The following is a 17,559-nucleotide window of genomic DNA, read 5'->3' as shown; positions in this document are numbered from 1 at the left end:
AGATTGGTTTGCATGTTGAGGCATTTGGGGAATAATCATGAGGCAAAGTCTGAGATTAAGATATTCAGGAAACTTAACAAGGAGTGATTTGGGGGCAGTGGAGGTGGATCCTGATTGGATGGAGGAGTGAACTGAGTCAGGCAGTGTTCATTGGTCTTTGGTTGAGTCTTATCGGTATGGTTGGTGGCGAAAAAGATATCTGTACATTTCTTCAATGCAGCTGTACATATGGATTAAATTACAAAGAGGACTAATTCATCAATTACAACTTGAGCTTGATCTTAAATTCTTCCAGTAAGTTAGGGTAGGTAATGAACTTTTCTACTTATACTAAATTACACTAGTCTTCCTTTAAAAATGTATATACCCAACTGTATCATTTAACAGATTCAAAACAGTACAAAATTCCTCTGTTCTAAACCCACACCAATTATAGTTAGCACACTACAGAAAATCATACAATCATCCAGAAAATCTTACATGCTGTTCATATACTTCAGAATGTAACTTCAATGTTAAACTAGAAACTGCGAACTGAATTTGAAAATGTTGTCATTTATTTCTACTTCTCTTGATTTCATTTATTTCTACTTCTCTTGATGTGGGTCAATTCTGTGTTGCTCTGACTTGGCATCTGTTACCCTTAACTTTGCATTTGTCTCAACACTGGCTCACTCAACCTAAACACTTTGAGCACCTAAAATTGCACTTAATTCCACCTTTAACTCACTTTCTTGGGCCCTGTACTTAAGTTTGCTTTTAACTGTTTGCTAAAACTTTTAAACAAATTTATTAAGTGTTCCTCCATGACTCTCATCAGCACTGACAGAGTTTAAAATTACAGTGGAGACTCCATTAACCAGACTAATCATTGTAAGTAATTCAGATAATAAAAAACCTGGATAACTGTATGTATCAAGAAAAGCAATTTTTCTGCAATTACCTATAGAAATATTATTTACATTGCCAAAGTATAGTTATCTTTTTGGCCATTGTCAAATGGTTAGTTTTCTAGGATTACTACACAATGTTAGGTGTTTATTTGAAACAACAAAAACAAATTAAACTAATTAAAATCACCAAAAATCAATGTTTATGAACAGATTAGAGACATTTTTCGTAAGTGTGTACATATTTTCCAGAAGGCACTAAAATACTGAAACCTTAGTTACAAAATACTGAACAAAAGTCACATAGGGCAGTCAAAGTAGTTTAGTTTAGTTTAAAACACACTGAAAAAAAAATCACAACACAAAAAAGACTTACTGCAAAGCGATGATATTTTGGGAATACATTTGTCTAGGCAACATATACTGGTGATTAACATTACAAGTTCACAGGTTAATTTAAGAGCGAGATAAGCCATTGCAAATGTGTAATGCTGGTACATTAATAACCAGTGTAATTGCCAGAACATTGAATGCAAGCATGCATATGTACATGCATTGTATTGTATAGGTGCCAGACGACAGTTTGCGAGATGGAGTGCCATGTCTGTTGCAATTGGTCACTCAATACAGGGATGGTTAATGCTGTTTGTGAATGATGCTGGAATAGTCATCTGATGATGTCGCATCTGTGCTTGAAATAGAGACAGATCTGGTGATTAAGCAGGCCAAGGCAATATGTTGACACCCTGTAGAATATGTTGGGTTACAACAGCGGTATAAGGTGGGTGTCATCCCATTGGAAAACACCCCCTGAAATGCTGTTCATCAATGGCAGCACAACAGGTCTAATCACCAGATTGACATACAACTTTGCAGTCGGAGATCGTGGGATAACCATGACAGTGTTCCTGCTTTCATACAAAATTGTACCCCAAACCACAACTCCAGGTGTAGGTCCCATGTGTCTAGCATGCAGAAAGGGTAGTTGCAGGCCCTCAACTGGTCCCCTCCTAACCAACCCATGGACATCACTGGCACTGCGGCAGAATCAGCTTTCATCAGAAAATACAACAGACCTCCACCCTGCCCTCCAATTACTTCTCACTTGACCCCAATGAAGTTGCTAATGGCAGTGGTTTGTGAGTGTGCTGAGATACCACACAAGAAGAGATTGCAACAGTTGGTACTAGAGATACAATAGGTGTCCGTCAGCAGCAGGAACATCGCTGCATGCAAACCAATCACGCTGCCCGTGAGAATCACACTCACTGTAGTGGCACCATCACTGGGAAGAGAGATGAGTGTCTGAGTAACCATGCATGAGCAGAAGTTGTAAGTTGCAAGTTGTCAGTAACTCCGAGTCTTGCTAGGGAGTTCTGGACAACATTAGTCATGTCTTCGAATCTTTGAGTCTGACAGAAACAGTGGCCAACAGGCAGTGGTTAGTCTTCAGTAGAAACACAACAGTGCATAGAATTATCATGTATGGAGAGAAGCCACCTGCCTAGATATTCAACTAAGCACTGTTAGTTTGGAACTGTTGTCTGAATACCACATCAAGACAGAAAATCAGCTTTCTTCCAACTTTAGTTCCGAGAACATTATTTAGTTTTTGTTCATGGAACTGTAGCCAATGCAGGACAGATAGGCTAAACCTGCATTCTACAAATGCTGTAACCCCAAGTCCACAACAGTTTAATGTGTCTGGATTGGAGCTGTCCAATTTGTAACAGTTCCTGTTGTCAATGTGGCGCCAACTGCTGCTCAGATTGATCCTGCAGACGTGCCAGAGACATAAGTTGGACTTCCTTCACCACAGTGCCATGTGGCTTTCCAGAGCCTGGTCTTCTTGGAACCATACATTCCCGTGACCACAACTGCCAACAATCATGCACAGTGATGGAACATCCAGCTGTTACATGATCTCGCTCAAACTTAGTGAGGCACTGATAATGGCACCATTATCAGCCAACATCAGTTCACCACATTCCATCTCAAAGATAACTAGCTCTCGCAACCATTACAGTGTGTATTCAAAGAAAATCTGATTCGTATCCTCATAGTTGTGCCACTAGCACCACTTGAATGTGACTGTTGTGCAATCTGAAGAGACATCATTTCTCAGATGTAGAAACATGCTTACCAAACTTTCGTTTATGTCATACAATTCCTCCTTTTCTCCATCAATATATTTGGTATTTTCCCTTTGTAAAAAAAATCTCTCTCTTCATTTCTGCTACATCATGAGTTCATTTTAACTGTATAAATTCACAGTATCAAACCTGTTTGTTTTTTGAACTATTTGAAAGCTGTTTCCAGGACTTGAAATGATTCCGCATGAGATGATCCTGCATCATTTCCTGTGTCTTTATTTTCTTCTGTTTCATTGTCTTTCACTTCCTGCTGTTCATTTGCCTGCAACGTGTTTCCAACAGATTTGTCATCTGACATGATCTGAATTTTGGTCAGTACTGTCACAAGCAAGCTGTTCTTTCATATCATCAGCTCACATTCCTGATACATTTGTACGTTTGTCCTCCAAAAAAGAATCATCCATATCAGTTATTGAATTTTCATGCTCCCACTGTAGTATTCTGTTCCAAGCTTTGTTCAAGGCCTTCCTTTAAACCAAATCCCATACATCTACAACTGTATAACAACACACCTTGAAATTCATTTACCTGAAAAATGACAAAACAATTTCTGTTATTTTTACCAATGATAAGAATCTACATAAAAGTTGTTATCTATAAAGCTTTTTTAATGTTTCAGTAACACACTGATCCAATGGTTGTAATAGGAATGTCACATTAGGAGGCAAAACTTTTACTTTAAAACTTCCATTTTCTCTCTTCAACAGTTCTTCTGAAGGTTGGGTTGGGGCATTATCCAGCAGAAATAAGAGATTTCCTTGTTTAACAATTTTGTTTTGAAACTTTTTTACCTCATACTGATTAATGAATGTTTCAGCATTCATCCACGCACTTTTTTGTTTTTTATGAAATTAGGGAACGCTGATATTTTTTTAAGCATCTAGTGTTTTTGGATTTTCCAATGAGCAGAAAAGGAATTTTATGGGTCCTGGTAGCACCTGCGCAAACTAATATTGTTATTCGCTCTATACTAGTTTTATATCCTGTAGATGTCAAAGATTTTGATGGTAATGATTTCCAGTTTAATCCAGTTTCATCAGTTTTATGTAAACTGAAGTTGGAATTTGGGGGATGGGAGTGGGGGGGGGGGGGGGGGGGACAGCGGCGAGAGGGAGGAAAGGGAAGGAAATATTGATATCAGTTGCATTGGTACATTATGTAGAGCCAGTGGCAATGTGTAAAAATGCGTGCCAGACCAGGACTTGAACCTGGGATCTCCTGGTTACTAGGCAGTTACATTCACTACTGTGCCATACGAACACAGTGTTAATCACAAATGTGTGGGCTATCGCAGCACATTCCCAGCCAACTCACATTACCACTGAATGTCACCTATCCATAGACCCCATCCATATCCTCCATGCTTGCTAATTTTAGAATCCCACTTGACACCCAATGAAATTAGCATCTGTACTGATGACTGTGGATTCACTGCCCATAGAGGCAAATTAATCATATGAATGTGTGGTGTCTATAACCCAATCAGTACCTTGATGCACAATGAATCCACAATCCTCAGCAGGAATCTAAAATTAGTTAGAATGGAGGACCGGACAGAGATTGCAGATACATGATGCTTGGTGGGAATGTGAGTCAGCCATGCAGCATACTGAGATAGTCCTTGCACATGCGATAAAAACTGTGTCTGGGTGGCACAGTGGTTAATGCAACTGCCTAGTTAGTAGGAGATCCTGGGTCCGCGTTATGGTCCAGCACAGAATTTTAGTCATCTTTACAAAAATTTGATGCATCTACATCAGCCAATATTTTTTTCACCTTGTATTTCCAATTTGTGAATTCCATTACAAGATTGAATTCTTTAAAACCATCCATTACTTACCACAAATGATTCATCACCATCTTCTTCTTTAACCTGTAACGCCTTCACAGAGAAAAGGATATTGGTTGGCCAGTTGATCATCATTTTTCAGTATTCTATTTTTGTGATAACACCACTTTCTTGTGCTCTGACTTTTTAAGTGCAGATGGGAAATGACACAGTGTTATAGTTATTAGCAGCTATCTAATTCAAACAATAATGAAACGAGTGGGGCAGAGATCACATGGGGTGCACGCCAAGTAGTGCCAGCAGAATATATTCATGCATGCACAGACTAGACTACAAAGATATCTGCTCACTGTTGACAATACGGATGATTGCAAATCCAATAACTGAGGTCTGGTTAAACAAGTCTCCACTGTGTTATTCTCATAGTAACAACTGTCACAGATGGTCAGGAACTCCATTGAAACAAACTTTTTTTAAATAAAATACATTTAAATTACCCCATAAAACACACTACAGATAAAAAATAAATAAATAAAATTCAGTTTGACTTCAACACAGATCAACGAAGCTGCTTGTGTGGCCTATGGCCCGCAGCATCATAGCTGTGCCATAGTTTGGACCAAATGAAATAGTCCTGGCCCTTTATAATCTCAACCACCAATCTTCCAAGTCACAGACTTCATAAATTCTTCAGAGTTGCAAATGTTGTTGGTTAACTTGGTAATAATTCATCAAAAAAGTATTTCTTCTCACCTCTCTTAATCTCTTCAGATGTAACTACAACTTTAATTCAGTGTAACTTCCTGCTGTGACATCATTGCTCATGACAACAATGATAATCATTGATAAATCTTTAATTAAATTGCAATTTCTCTTATGCCTCACTTCACCAGTTTCCTTTTCCTTAATTTTTATCTATTTCTGACACATAATTAATTCAGGTCCTGTCGCCACGGTTGCCAGAATGCAATATTCCCCTTTCAATATATGTGCACTCAGAAAAAATTTATTGTTATCTTCATATTCAGAGCTGCTGCACTTACACTTGCACTTTTTTCTTAAGTGATGCCACAGCAGGTTGAATGGACTTTGTTACCACTGCAGTTGTTCTGATGCTGAAATCTAATACAATTCATCAATTTTCAACTGTTTACCGAAGGAATACAAAAGATTATTACTTTTAACAACTGCTTGAAATATTACTACTTTTAACAACTGCTTATATTGTGTCCCAATGCACAGTCCTGTATTAAAACATTTTGTAATAGGGAACATCACTCACATGTAGAGTTTGGGATCATGCATCAGACTAATGATATTTTTGACAGATCTCTATAAACCTTCTGTTCTGCTGGACATCATCACAGTGCAGTCCTTACTTTGTGGTACACCACACAAACACTGTAATTGCGGTCCCACTTTGAAGATTCATGGCGTCCATCTGTATAAATGTTACAAGCAAAACAGATGACAATAAAACCTACAAAGAGCTTTCCATTCTTAACTGTTTGATTATTATATGGTTTCAACTATCATGACCATGATTCATCAGCCATGTAGACACAGGGTAATATATCACTCTGCCGGATTGATATGTTACACAGTAATACACCTGTTATAGTTTGAATCTAGAAAGTAGAATTACCATCAATAGATAATGTAAGGTGTGTTGATTGAGAGAGGAATGGGAAGAAGAGAAGGAAGTACAAAATAACAAGAAAATATTTAATGCATTCTGTAAAACGACAAAATTAAAGTCACTTTAAATGTTTGAAAGTACTAAAACATAGTATACCAGAGAAATAAGAGTAAATATAAGTAAGCTGAACAGTTGTAGATACAAAAATTCTCTATAACCTAAAAGTATTATATCTTGAAAAGTAAGTTAAAAATGCAGGACACTAGTTGATATCTGTGTAAACTTCAGGCCTCCGAAAATAAACTGAGCTGACACACTTATGCCAAAAGATAAACTGTGCACTCATGTACTGCATTGGCTACAGAATCCTTTCTGTTAAAAGTCATGACTGGTTTCGCAGCACTAGAAGACACATCCTCAGGGAATATAAGATTTTTTTAAATAGGTCATCATGAAGGTAACTGCCTTAGAGCCACTCCCCATCACCTGTACCATGTTGTAAACAAACAGCACACTAAAAGCAGTAGTCCTTATTTAAAACAAAGGGGGTAGCAGAACCACACCACAGGCAAAGCAGTCAGTACTGTCTTCCCTGATGCCGCTCAACAGCCTGCCTGCTTGTGATATGGTTCTTCTACCCCCTCCGTTCTAAATAACCGCTATTGTAGTGCCTTGCCTGCTGCTGCTCAACCACCTTCCTGCTTGGGGCATGGTTCTGCTACCCCCTTAGTTTTAAAAATGGACTATTGCTTTTAGCATGCTATTTGTTTACAACTTGGCACAAATGATGAGGAGTGGCTCTAAGGCAGTTACTTCTCTGAGATGACCTACTAAATAGAATCTTTATCACCTGAGGATGCGTCTTAGTGGTGTGAAACTGGTCGTTACTTTAATAAACAGTATTCTACAGCCAACATGGATTATTTGTTTGAAAATGTGGAAGTTTGGCTGCAGTTGCTTGCAATTAAAATAACATGCTCATACAAAGTGGGCCTGCCTAGGATGGGACAGGACGGTAACTTCCATCTCCCCCCCCCCCCCCCCCCCCCCCCCCTCCCCCACACCTTTTCCAGTTTGCTCTAGCTTACTCCATAAATCCTACACCTAAGTGTACACCATCTTCTCTGAAGCTCCCTCATTCTCTGCTACAATTTACACCTCACCCTCTTACTCTCCTCAACCCACTATTTCACTTCACTTATCCTACCAATTCAAACCCTCACATTAGTCAGGCTGCAGCACTGGGACAATGTATGCCTGTGTGTGTTTGTGTGTGTGTGTGTGTGTGTGTGTGTGTGTGTGTGTGTGTGTGTGTGTTTTGTCACTTTGTTGGCTCTGAGAAAGGACACTGAGAGCTCAATGACAATTTTAATCTTGTTTGTATGCCTATCAAAGGTTGAGCACCTAAAATAAAAAATAAAAATATTTTCTTTGGTAAAAAGGAAACATTTAACTGAAAATGAATACAAGTATTCACCTACAATGCAAATTATTGTTCAAATGTATTACCTAACCTCACACCTTGCATGTTATTCTCTCACACAGAGATCCAATTCCAGTTTACCCTATACAGAAAAGGAAGAGAGACAGGAGGAGGGGGCTGGGGGGGGGGGGGGGGGGGGAGAGGAGGATAGATAAATAGACACACACATTCGTATACTTAGAGATGGTTCAAATGGCTCTAAGCACTATGGTACTTAATGTCTGAGGTCATCAGACACCACACACATCCATGTCCGAGGCAGGATTGAAACCTGTGACTGTAACAGCAGTGCAGTTCTGGACTGAAGCACCTACAACTGCTCGGCCACAGCAGCCGGCTTATAGAGAGAGAGAGAGAGAGAGAGAGAGAGAGATCACCTTGGATCATCACCATGTGCAGCCATATGCAGTGCTGTCGTATCACCACTCACGATGTTGGCATCTGCACCCATCTCTAGAAGGATTCTGGTTGTTTTTAAACAGCCTGCTTGAGTAGCCATCATCAGTGCTGTGCGTCCTGACGACGCTCTGCATGGGCAGAATAGAAAATAAATAAGTAACATTTCCTGAAGTATGTACAGGTATTAAAATAGTAAACATTCAAATTAAAATCACACAATTGTCTACATTTGTGGATAGTAGATACTGGCCTTCAAATTCAAAATAATGCTGAAATCAATCTGGTAATTGATTTAAAAACTATACTGCTTTACCAAACCTAGATGCAGTGGAAACTGCATATCCTAGCTTTTCTTTCAATGGAGAACTTAGGGGAATTTTATTGTACTAAAACATATTATATCATACACACAGACAGTTTGTGCACACACGGTTAAGTACTGCAGATCACTGTGGACAACCATGTAGCTTGTGGAAATGAAGAGCAACACAAACAATAAGCCAATTACATAAAACTTTGTAGAGGGGACATAATGACTGCAATTAGCATGAACCCCAATCAGTACCAACAAATGTAAGGCAGAATCATCTTACACAACAATGCACAATCCAACAGAATTTCGAATCAAGGGCCAAATACTGAATTTCAGCCAAACTATTAATTAACTAATGATTATGGATTCCTCACCTGCCTGTGGTGCTGACCATCCTCACAGGATTGTTTGCTGCGACTCCTAGTTTTGCAGCTTTTGAAGGTGGAACTATGAGCTACACAAATATCACCACTAACACTGTCTGAATTGTCTCCATATTGTTGGACAGGTGAGATATTAGATATCTCCCTCCCAATGACTTCCCCCTACCACATGGTAGCACCTGGGGAGGAACTGGTGACTCAGGAGGCAGGGGTGGTGGTCATTCCTGTCAATGGATGTGTGACAATTGGCGGCACATGCGGGACCTCAGGGATTTGTTCTTTCAGCAGGGATGCAACTTACATGACTGGGATCACTGGCTCCACCTCCATAGGCACCTCACAGCACATTGCCTATGGCAGCTTGCATTGGTGGCTCTAAGGTGAGAGTGGATATACATACCCATTCCTTGAGAAGGAATGAGGTGTTGAGCTCTGGTGGTTAGTATATCGAATAGTGGAAAGCATCAGTCCAAACCCAGGTCAGCTGGAAAGCATGAATGGTTGCGGTGGTGGTCTTGGGTAGTTGATTGAGACCTGACAAGGTCATACTGGAGGCGTAATATCATTCACTTTCTGTGGACAGAGCTGACTACAATGCTACCCGACGTGCCACTACTTTAAACTTCTTCACACACCCCTAATAACCAGAGACAGCATCAAGTTCACCTTGGTGTATGGCCATATGTAAACCCCATTTGGTAGCACGGGCATGGTTGTGAGGAATGAGCTTGCTGAGGCACTCACAGGACATTGAAAAGTTTACAGTTTTTATTTATTTATTTTTATTTATTTATTTATTTATCATCTCAGCTGGGCTATGTCTGTACACAGCAATGGAACCATATGAAGCAAGGAAGTAGATCAGAGCTTTTTTCAAGCATCACTGGTAGAACATCTCATAATGGAAATAGTTAAAAAATTGCAAATTTGATTGTAATTTTTGCACTGTCTTATCTGGTAGGTTGACTTGAGGGTCAAGGAGCGAAATTTATGACTTGTGATCTGTTACCAGGTGGAATTTTGTACAGTATAAAAAAACATGGCAAATAATGGCGTCCTTTCCTATTTAATTATAATTCATTGTGCTAGTGTCAGTGCTTTGCGGGTGTACGGAATCATTTGTTACATCCCATCAAGGAACCTATGTGACAGTACAGCTTCAAATACTAATTGTAAAACCTCTGTAGCCATGACTAAATGTTGCCCTGCTTTAAATGTACACAGTTAGTAGACTTAAAGAACAAAAGCCACCTGACACTTGGTAAGCCATTACAATTTGAACACCTGTGCTGAAACTGATTGAGAGGGTGTGATATCTATGCAGCTTTTGGTATAAACTTGGCATAGTATGATGACTGTTCAATTAATGATGACCCACTTTTTTTCCCCAGATCACATTATTTATTCTCATGAGTTAGAATTTGGTGACAATATCAACAAACATGTCTTTTACAAGCGCAATTTTTCTACACATTCTCCATCATATTCTATATCGACTTACACCAGCATTTCACAGCACATACTCCCTTTTGGTAAATACTCTTGTTCTGTGCTTGTAGTTATATTTTCACTGCATCACCTTCAAAATATGTTCCGCATAGAGAATACTTAAGTGGACTAAAGAGATGTGACATCCATGGACGTATGTCCGGGCTATAGGATGGATGAGGCTATGATGTCCAACCCAATTTGGCAATATGTTACTGGTTTCTGAGTCTTACTTGTGGGCATGCACTGTCGTGTTGGAGTAAAATTTCTTTTAGATCCTTTTCAGATCGGACACATTGAAAATGCTTCTTGACTTTCCTAAGTCTTCAACTAAGCCTATGAATTAATGAATGACTCTCTACGCAACATATCCACAAAAATGATGCCACCACTATCCCATAAGACTGTCATTATGACTTTGGCAGCAGAGGAAACTGTCTTCAATTTCATCTTTTCTACTGTGTTTGATGACACTCTACTGACTGCCTTTTACAGTTCAGCTCAAAGTGATGTAGTTTTGTCACCTGTAACAATCTGTGACTGACACACTTCTCTATATGCCTCAAATTGCTCCAACAGTTCAGATGAAATGACTTACCCTTCAATCTTTTTGTGTGTTGTGAGCATTCAAGGATCCCGTTTTTTGCACATCTTTGAGTATCAAAGAGTCTCAACCTTACGAAAAGGATAGTTGCTACTCACCTTATAGTGGGAATGCTGATTCGCAGATAGGAAGAACAAAAAGACTGTTGGAAAGTGAACTTTTGGCCAACAAAGCCTGTGTTGAAAATAGACAAATCTCACACACACACACACAAAGCACCTCGCACACACATGACCACAGTCTATGGCAGCTGAAGTCAGACTGTGAGAAGCAACGCATGATGGGAGAGGCAATCGGGTGGAGGTGAGGAGGAGGCTGGGTTGCAGAGGGGGAGGGACAGTTGGGTAGGGGTGGGGATCGATAGCAGAGAATCTGAGTCACAGATAGGCACACCACAGAGACTGCCAGAAAGTGAGCCTTAGGTCAACAAGGCCTTTGTCACACACACACAAAGTCTCTGGCAGCTGAAACCAGACTGCGGGCAGCAGCGAATGCTGGAAGAGGCAACCAGGTGAGGGGAGGAGGGGGCTGGGGCGGGGAGGGGAGGGGAGGGATAGCTGGGTAGCGGTGGGGGATCGTAAAGTGCTGCTAGTGAGAGCGTGCAGGGATGAGGTGGAGAGAGTGTAGAGCAGCTAGGTACAGTCAGGAGGCTAGACAGAGGGCAGGAAAGAAGTTGGGGTAGCAGAAAAGGAGAGAAGTAAAAAGGTTAGGTGCATCGGTTGAATAGAGGGCTGTGTAGTGCTGGAATGAGAACAGGGAAGGGGCTAGATGGGTAAGGACAATGTCTAACTAAGGTTGAGGCCGAGGGGTGGGGGGTCATCAGTCCCCTAGAACTTAGAACTACTTAAACCTAACTAACCTAAGGACATCACACACATCCATGCCCGAGGCAGGATTCGAACCTGCGACCGTAGCGGTCGCGCGCCTCCAGACTGTAGCGCCTAGAACCGCTCAGCCACTTCGGCCGGCCACAAAATACACATTTGGTATGATTTTTAACAATAAAATGTGAGAAACTGACACATTAGTGCTCAAATATGCTATACTGTATCCCTACCAGCATAAATATGGGTGGAAATATAAATCCCGCCAAACAATTTATTCAGTCAACAGCTGCAAGCATCTGCACTGATCATGGAATAAAAATTTTGTTTCTGATTAACTGTAAAGGCAAGAAGACAAACAAACAAACAATAGCTTACTGCTTTCATACATCAGGAAGCTACGTTTGACTTATGGTCAATCACAAAATTTCAGTTCTTCACAAATACTTGAAATTTTGTTTGGTTTTTCACATGTGTTATCAATGATATTTTGTGTAGGAGGATAGGTAATATTTTTAAAGCCCTCTTCCCAAAATTTCCTTTACTTTTGACTCAATTAAGGCTTCTAGAACATTCATCACGATTTTTTCTAAGGTGATAAACCACTGTAGGGGACTCTTATTCTGTGTAAAAGAACTCTACGACAAGGAAGCCTTTCCATTCAAACTTGAATGTCCATGGGTTTAACAAATTTTTCATATCTGCTTAAAGCCCACTGAAATTTAAAGTTCTCCTTTTTATTTACTGACTGAAATAAAGGAAGATATCAGTGAATATTTAAAACCCAAAACAAAAAAATCAAGAAACGAAGTCAAACACACAAGACTATACTGAAGGGCATATAAAGAAAGATACTTGAGGTACAAGATAATGAAGAATTACTGGGCCAACAGGAAATTGAAAAGCCCTTTGCATAAAATTTTCTGAAAGTGTCCAATGAAGGTTACAAAATTGCTTGTGTCTGTATATGTGCGGATGGATGTGTGTGCGCACGCGCGAGTGTATACCTGTCCCTTTTTCCCCTTAAGGTAAGTCATTCCGCTCCCCGGATTGGAATGACTCCTTACCCCCTCCCTTAAAACCCACATCCTTTCGTCTTTCCCTCTCCCTCCCTCTTTCCTGACGAAGCAACCTTGGGTTGCAAAAGCTTGAAATTTGTGTGCGTGTTTGTGTGTTTTTTATTGTCTCCTATCAACATACCAACACTTTCGTTTGGTAAGTAACAGCATCTTTATTTTTAGTTACAAAATGTAAATAATTATATATTCATTTGATATTGCAGTGCTGTGTTATTCTGAATTATGATGCAATGGTCCTTTGGAACATGCATGCATGTTCGCAGGAACAGGCATTACGGCAACTACAGCCATTATGAAATACGTGAAATGTACTCATAGTAGTGAATATAGACAACCATCATCTGTATAATGGAATGATGGTAAAGAAAATTTCTGCCGGACCAGGACTCGAATCACTGATTTTCCACTTATTGCAAGCAGTCGTCTTACTATTAGGCTATCTGAGTATGATTCACAGCCAGATCCAAACTTCCACAGGTCATCAACCAAGAGTCTAAAACCTGTACTCACACAACCATTAGGTATATTTCTATACAGGGGAGACATTTTACTTGATAGTCGCTTGCCCAATCTGGCACAAATTTCCACTGTCATCGTTCCAGTATACAGCTTATGGGTGTCTATAATGGCAACTGTGAATAGATTTCATGTATTTCATAATGGCTGTAGTAAGTGCAGTGCCTGTTCGTCTGAAGAAACAATGCATCATAATTTGGAATAATATAGGCAATGCAATACTGTATTTATCTGACGACACTGGGCAAGCAACTTTCAAGCAACATGTCTCCCCTGTAAGGGAATACACATACTGGATATACAAGTAAAGGTTGTAGACACATGGTTGATGACATACAGAAGTTTGCATCTGGCCATGAGTTGTGCTCAGATAACCTTTTTGAGGGAAATCCAGTTTCGAATCTCAGTCCAGCACAAATTTTCATTGTTGTCATTCCACTCTCAACTGTGAATACATTTTGTGTAAATACATACACTGAGTGAATGCTGTACTTCTTCTAAATGTCTCCCAGTTATGAGCCCCAATCTCATGAGTAAGTATATGTAAAAGGATGGCACAGTTAAAATTGTGAGACACTTTAACTACATGGAGTATCCAAACTGACACTTCAGACTGTCTGGCCATCATTTCCATAGTTAAGAGTATTATTTGGTGTAAATATGCTGAAAATGAAATAGAGAGATAAAAAAGTTCATGTGTTTCATTGTAAGTGAGGAATGTTATTCTCGTACAGCTCTCAATTTCTGAACATAACATTTTCACAATCACAGCTGAAATAAATGGCATTTTTTTTACGTCTAATGACTTTATATTATCAGTATGATAAATTAAATTTACTTATGAGCGAACAATATTTTTAATAATTTCAATGAAATTGTTCACAGTTTACTTTTTTAAAAGTAAGTCATACTTTTAACAACATTTACTTTTTTGCAAAATTTAATTATTCTTAACAGACTAGTATCAACAGTGAAAATTACCAAACAGGTATTTTAATCACATGAATAGTTAAAAGTAGCAAAATTGTGGCTATAATAATAATGAAGTCTTGATGGGGGAGATATTTCTTGGAAATAATGTATAACGCAAATATTAATTAGGTCTACTACTTGACAAAAAATTATAAAGCATAGAGCAATAAGATGCATAGAGCAATAAGAATGTACACATTAATTTTTAATGGCCAGTAAATTAGTATGAAATGCAAGTGCAATGATTTTTTTAAAAGTAATAACAATAGTAATAATATTCGCTACAATCATCACATTATTCTATGACATCAGTGACTACCTTTCTCTTGATGAACAGATCTAAATTACATGATATCTGGTTCTATCCTTGCCTACTGAAGTCTTAAGTCACCTCTTTCTTGCAGCTGAAAATTGTGTCCTGCTTTCTTCATCATGCTGAAGCCCTTTTGACTATGTAGGTACATAAAAAAGCGAACATTAGCAGATTAGAATACTGAGAAACAAGAATTATTTACTTTCAACCAGAAACAATAAGTGCTATATTCTTAAGAAAAAAAGGCTTGGATTCACAGACATCTTTCAGATCAACCATCTCTTGCACCTCTGATGAAATTCTCTTACATCTTCTCAAAATAGATGAAGTACACACACTGGTACTTCAACAGTACATAGATCAGGAAATTTAGTCTGCATATGTTTTTAGGCTTGTACTGTATGAAGTATAGCAAATGGAGTGTTAGTCTGCATTTAAAAGATTATCTCCATCTTTGCAAGCAAATTCTTGAAAATTTGTAAAGTGACTAGGATTGTGCTGACTCAAATCATTGGTGCAATTGTCTAGTTCAAAACTGGATTAAGATATACCTTTAGCCTTTATCTTTTGTTTCTTTGCACAGCTCAGTGTTGACCTTGCTGAATATGTCAAATACATCTGCAAGATAGGTGTCATCCTTTCACTGCATTACCAATGCTTGGGTCAATCAAATGAGAAAAATCAACTGTTGTATTTAAAAGTTAATGTAAACAACACAAACACTTTCCTCTTGATAGCCAATTCCTCTCCTTGAGTAGTATAAGACATTTGAATTCTCTGTCATTTTCTTGACATAACTTTTTTTAACAGCAATAATGAGGTATCACAAGGATTCACTTAATCTCTTACTTGAATTTTTGGCCACAAGTTGCTGCCCACTGGTTACAATGTATTTCCATAACATCAAGTATATGACATTAAATACCCTACAAATCCACGATATCAACCAACCTTGAATGCAGCTCCACTGGTTGCACATATATTTGCTAACAAAATGTTCCTTTCTTTGGAAAAAAATAATCCTCTTTCTTGTATTTAAAATAGTTTTTCTTGATGGTAGTCAAATTTGTGGCAAACAATAGTTCCTTCATTACTTAGCCATTCTTTATCACAAATCAAATGTAAGCTAGCATCAGTGCTCCTATAGCTGTTGATCGTCAACTTGCACAACAAATTCTGTGTTCTTCAAAACAGTAAAAAGTTTTTCATTCATATCACAAACTGCCTCACCAATTCCTCTTGAAACTGTGTCATTTCTCGAAGGGACTAATTTCATCATGCCCGATGTGGCAGGTCCCAGCAGTGTATTGACAATTTTTTTAATAGAGAATAACAACAGTGGTCCATGACAGTACATCATTTCTTGCATTTTGCTATTAATAGTGACGCTTAATAGAAAGAAAGGAGGTCTCTGTCAGTGTTGAGAGTTGGTTCTCCAAATAACCTACCTACAATGCCGCATTTTCCAATCTCCAATTTTAAAATGAAATGGGCTTAGCCATTTTGTCAGAATGAAGTTTTCCAAGATGGCTACATAATATGGTAAACATAAAGTGTAGGAATGGAAAGTAAAGAGGTGGATGGGAAATCATGACAATTAGCTGCATAGGGTATTGTATAGGCCTAATGCAGTAGCGAAAGTTGAAAATTTTTGCTAGACAGAGACTGTGTCTGCATGTCTGAAGTGGATAAGGCAGCCACTCATGAGAGACAGTAAATCCAGGTTCAAGTCCTTGTCTGGTACAAATTTTCAATTTTCGCCAATGCTCTATGACAATGCTATGTGTGGGTACCTGTCTCAATTTTCCACCCATCTCCTTCCTACATTTCATGTTTACACATATGTACCAGCTGTGGCATCACAAGTGATGTCCGACATAACATCCACCACTCAGATATATACATCATAAGGGACACTCCATAGCTTCATTTGGAAATGTTGTTTCACAAAACAAGGTCCACAATACATATATTGGCAGTATTTCTTATCCTCATACATTTTGAGAAAATATGTTTCCAAAATACACTGGTTATACCACTAGGTGCTATAGATTTTCACTGTAATCCACTGAATATATGCACAATGGACCACACACACATAGCTGCAACAGGTTCAATGTTGACACTTTCGAGTTGTTGAATGGGTTATTTGTGCAAAGTCAGTTCAGAGAATTCCTTTGTCAGAACTTTGACCAAGTCTGCCACTTTTTGTACGTGTACTGATTGTAATACAAAATACCCTACAAACATTACAGTGGCTTGTGAAAGTAGAATTATCAATTCCTATAAAACTATTTAGGAATTGATAATTCTATATCCCCCCCCCCCTTGAACCATGGACCTTGTCGTTGGTGGGGAGGCTTGCATGCCTCAGTGATACAGATAGCCGTACTGTAGGTGTAACCACAAGGGAGGAGTATCTGTTGAGAGGCCAGACAAACGTGGTTCCTGAAGAGGGGCAGCAGCCTTTTCAGCAGTTGCAGGGGCAACAGTCTGGATGTTGACTGATCTGGCCTTGTAACACTAACCAAAACGGCCTTGCTGTGCTTGTACTGCGAACAGCTGAAAGCAAGGGGAAACTACAGCCATAATTTTTCCCGAGGGCATGCAGCTTTACTGTATGGTTAAATGATTATGGCATCCTCTTGGGTAAAATATTCTGGAGGTAAAATAGTCCCCCATTCGGATCTCCGAGTGGGGACTACTCAAGATGA

The 17,559-nt window shown here is 39.1% G+C and overlaps 1 protein-coding gene across 3 annotated transcripts in view; it reads right to left on the bottom strand.

Moving 5' to 3' along the window:
• LOC124784441 (ankyrin-1-like) overlaps nt 1–17,559 on the bottom strand; it is a 310,421-nt gene that overhangs the window by 195,667 nt on the left and 97,195 nt on the right. For all 3 annotated transcript variants that reach the window (XM_047254101.1, XM_047254102.1, XM_047254100.1), the window contains one exon: nt 8,332–8,481. In XM_047254101.1, coding sequence (XP_047110057.1) covers nt 8,332–8,481 — 150 coding nt within the window. The remainder of the gene's footprint in view (nt 1–8,331; nt 8,482–17,559) is intronic.

This window comes from Schistocerca piceifrons, chromosome 1 (assembly GCF_021461385.2).
Source record: "Schistocerca piceifrons isolate TAMUIC-IGC-003096 chromosome 1, iqSchPice1.1, whole genome shotgun sequence".
Taxonomy (NCBI): domain Eukaryota; kingdom Metazoa; phylum Arthropoda; class Insecta; order Orthoptera; family Acrididae; genus Schistocerca; species Schistocerca piceifrons.
Note: the sequence above shows the minus strand (reverse complement) of the source record. Positions and strands in the feature narration are given on the sequence as shown.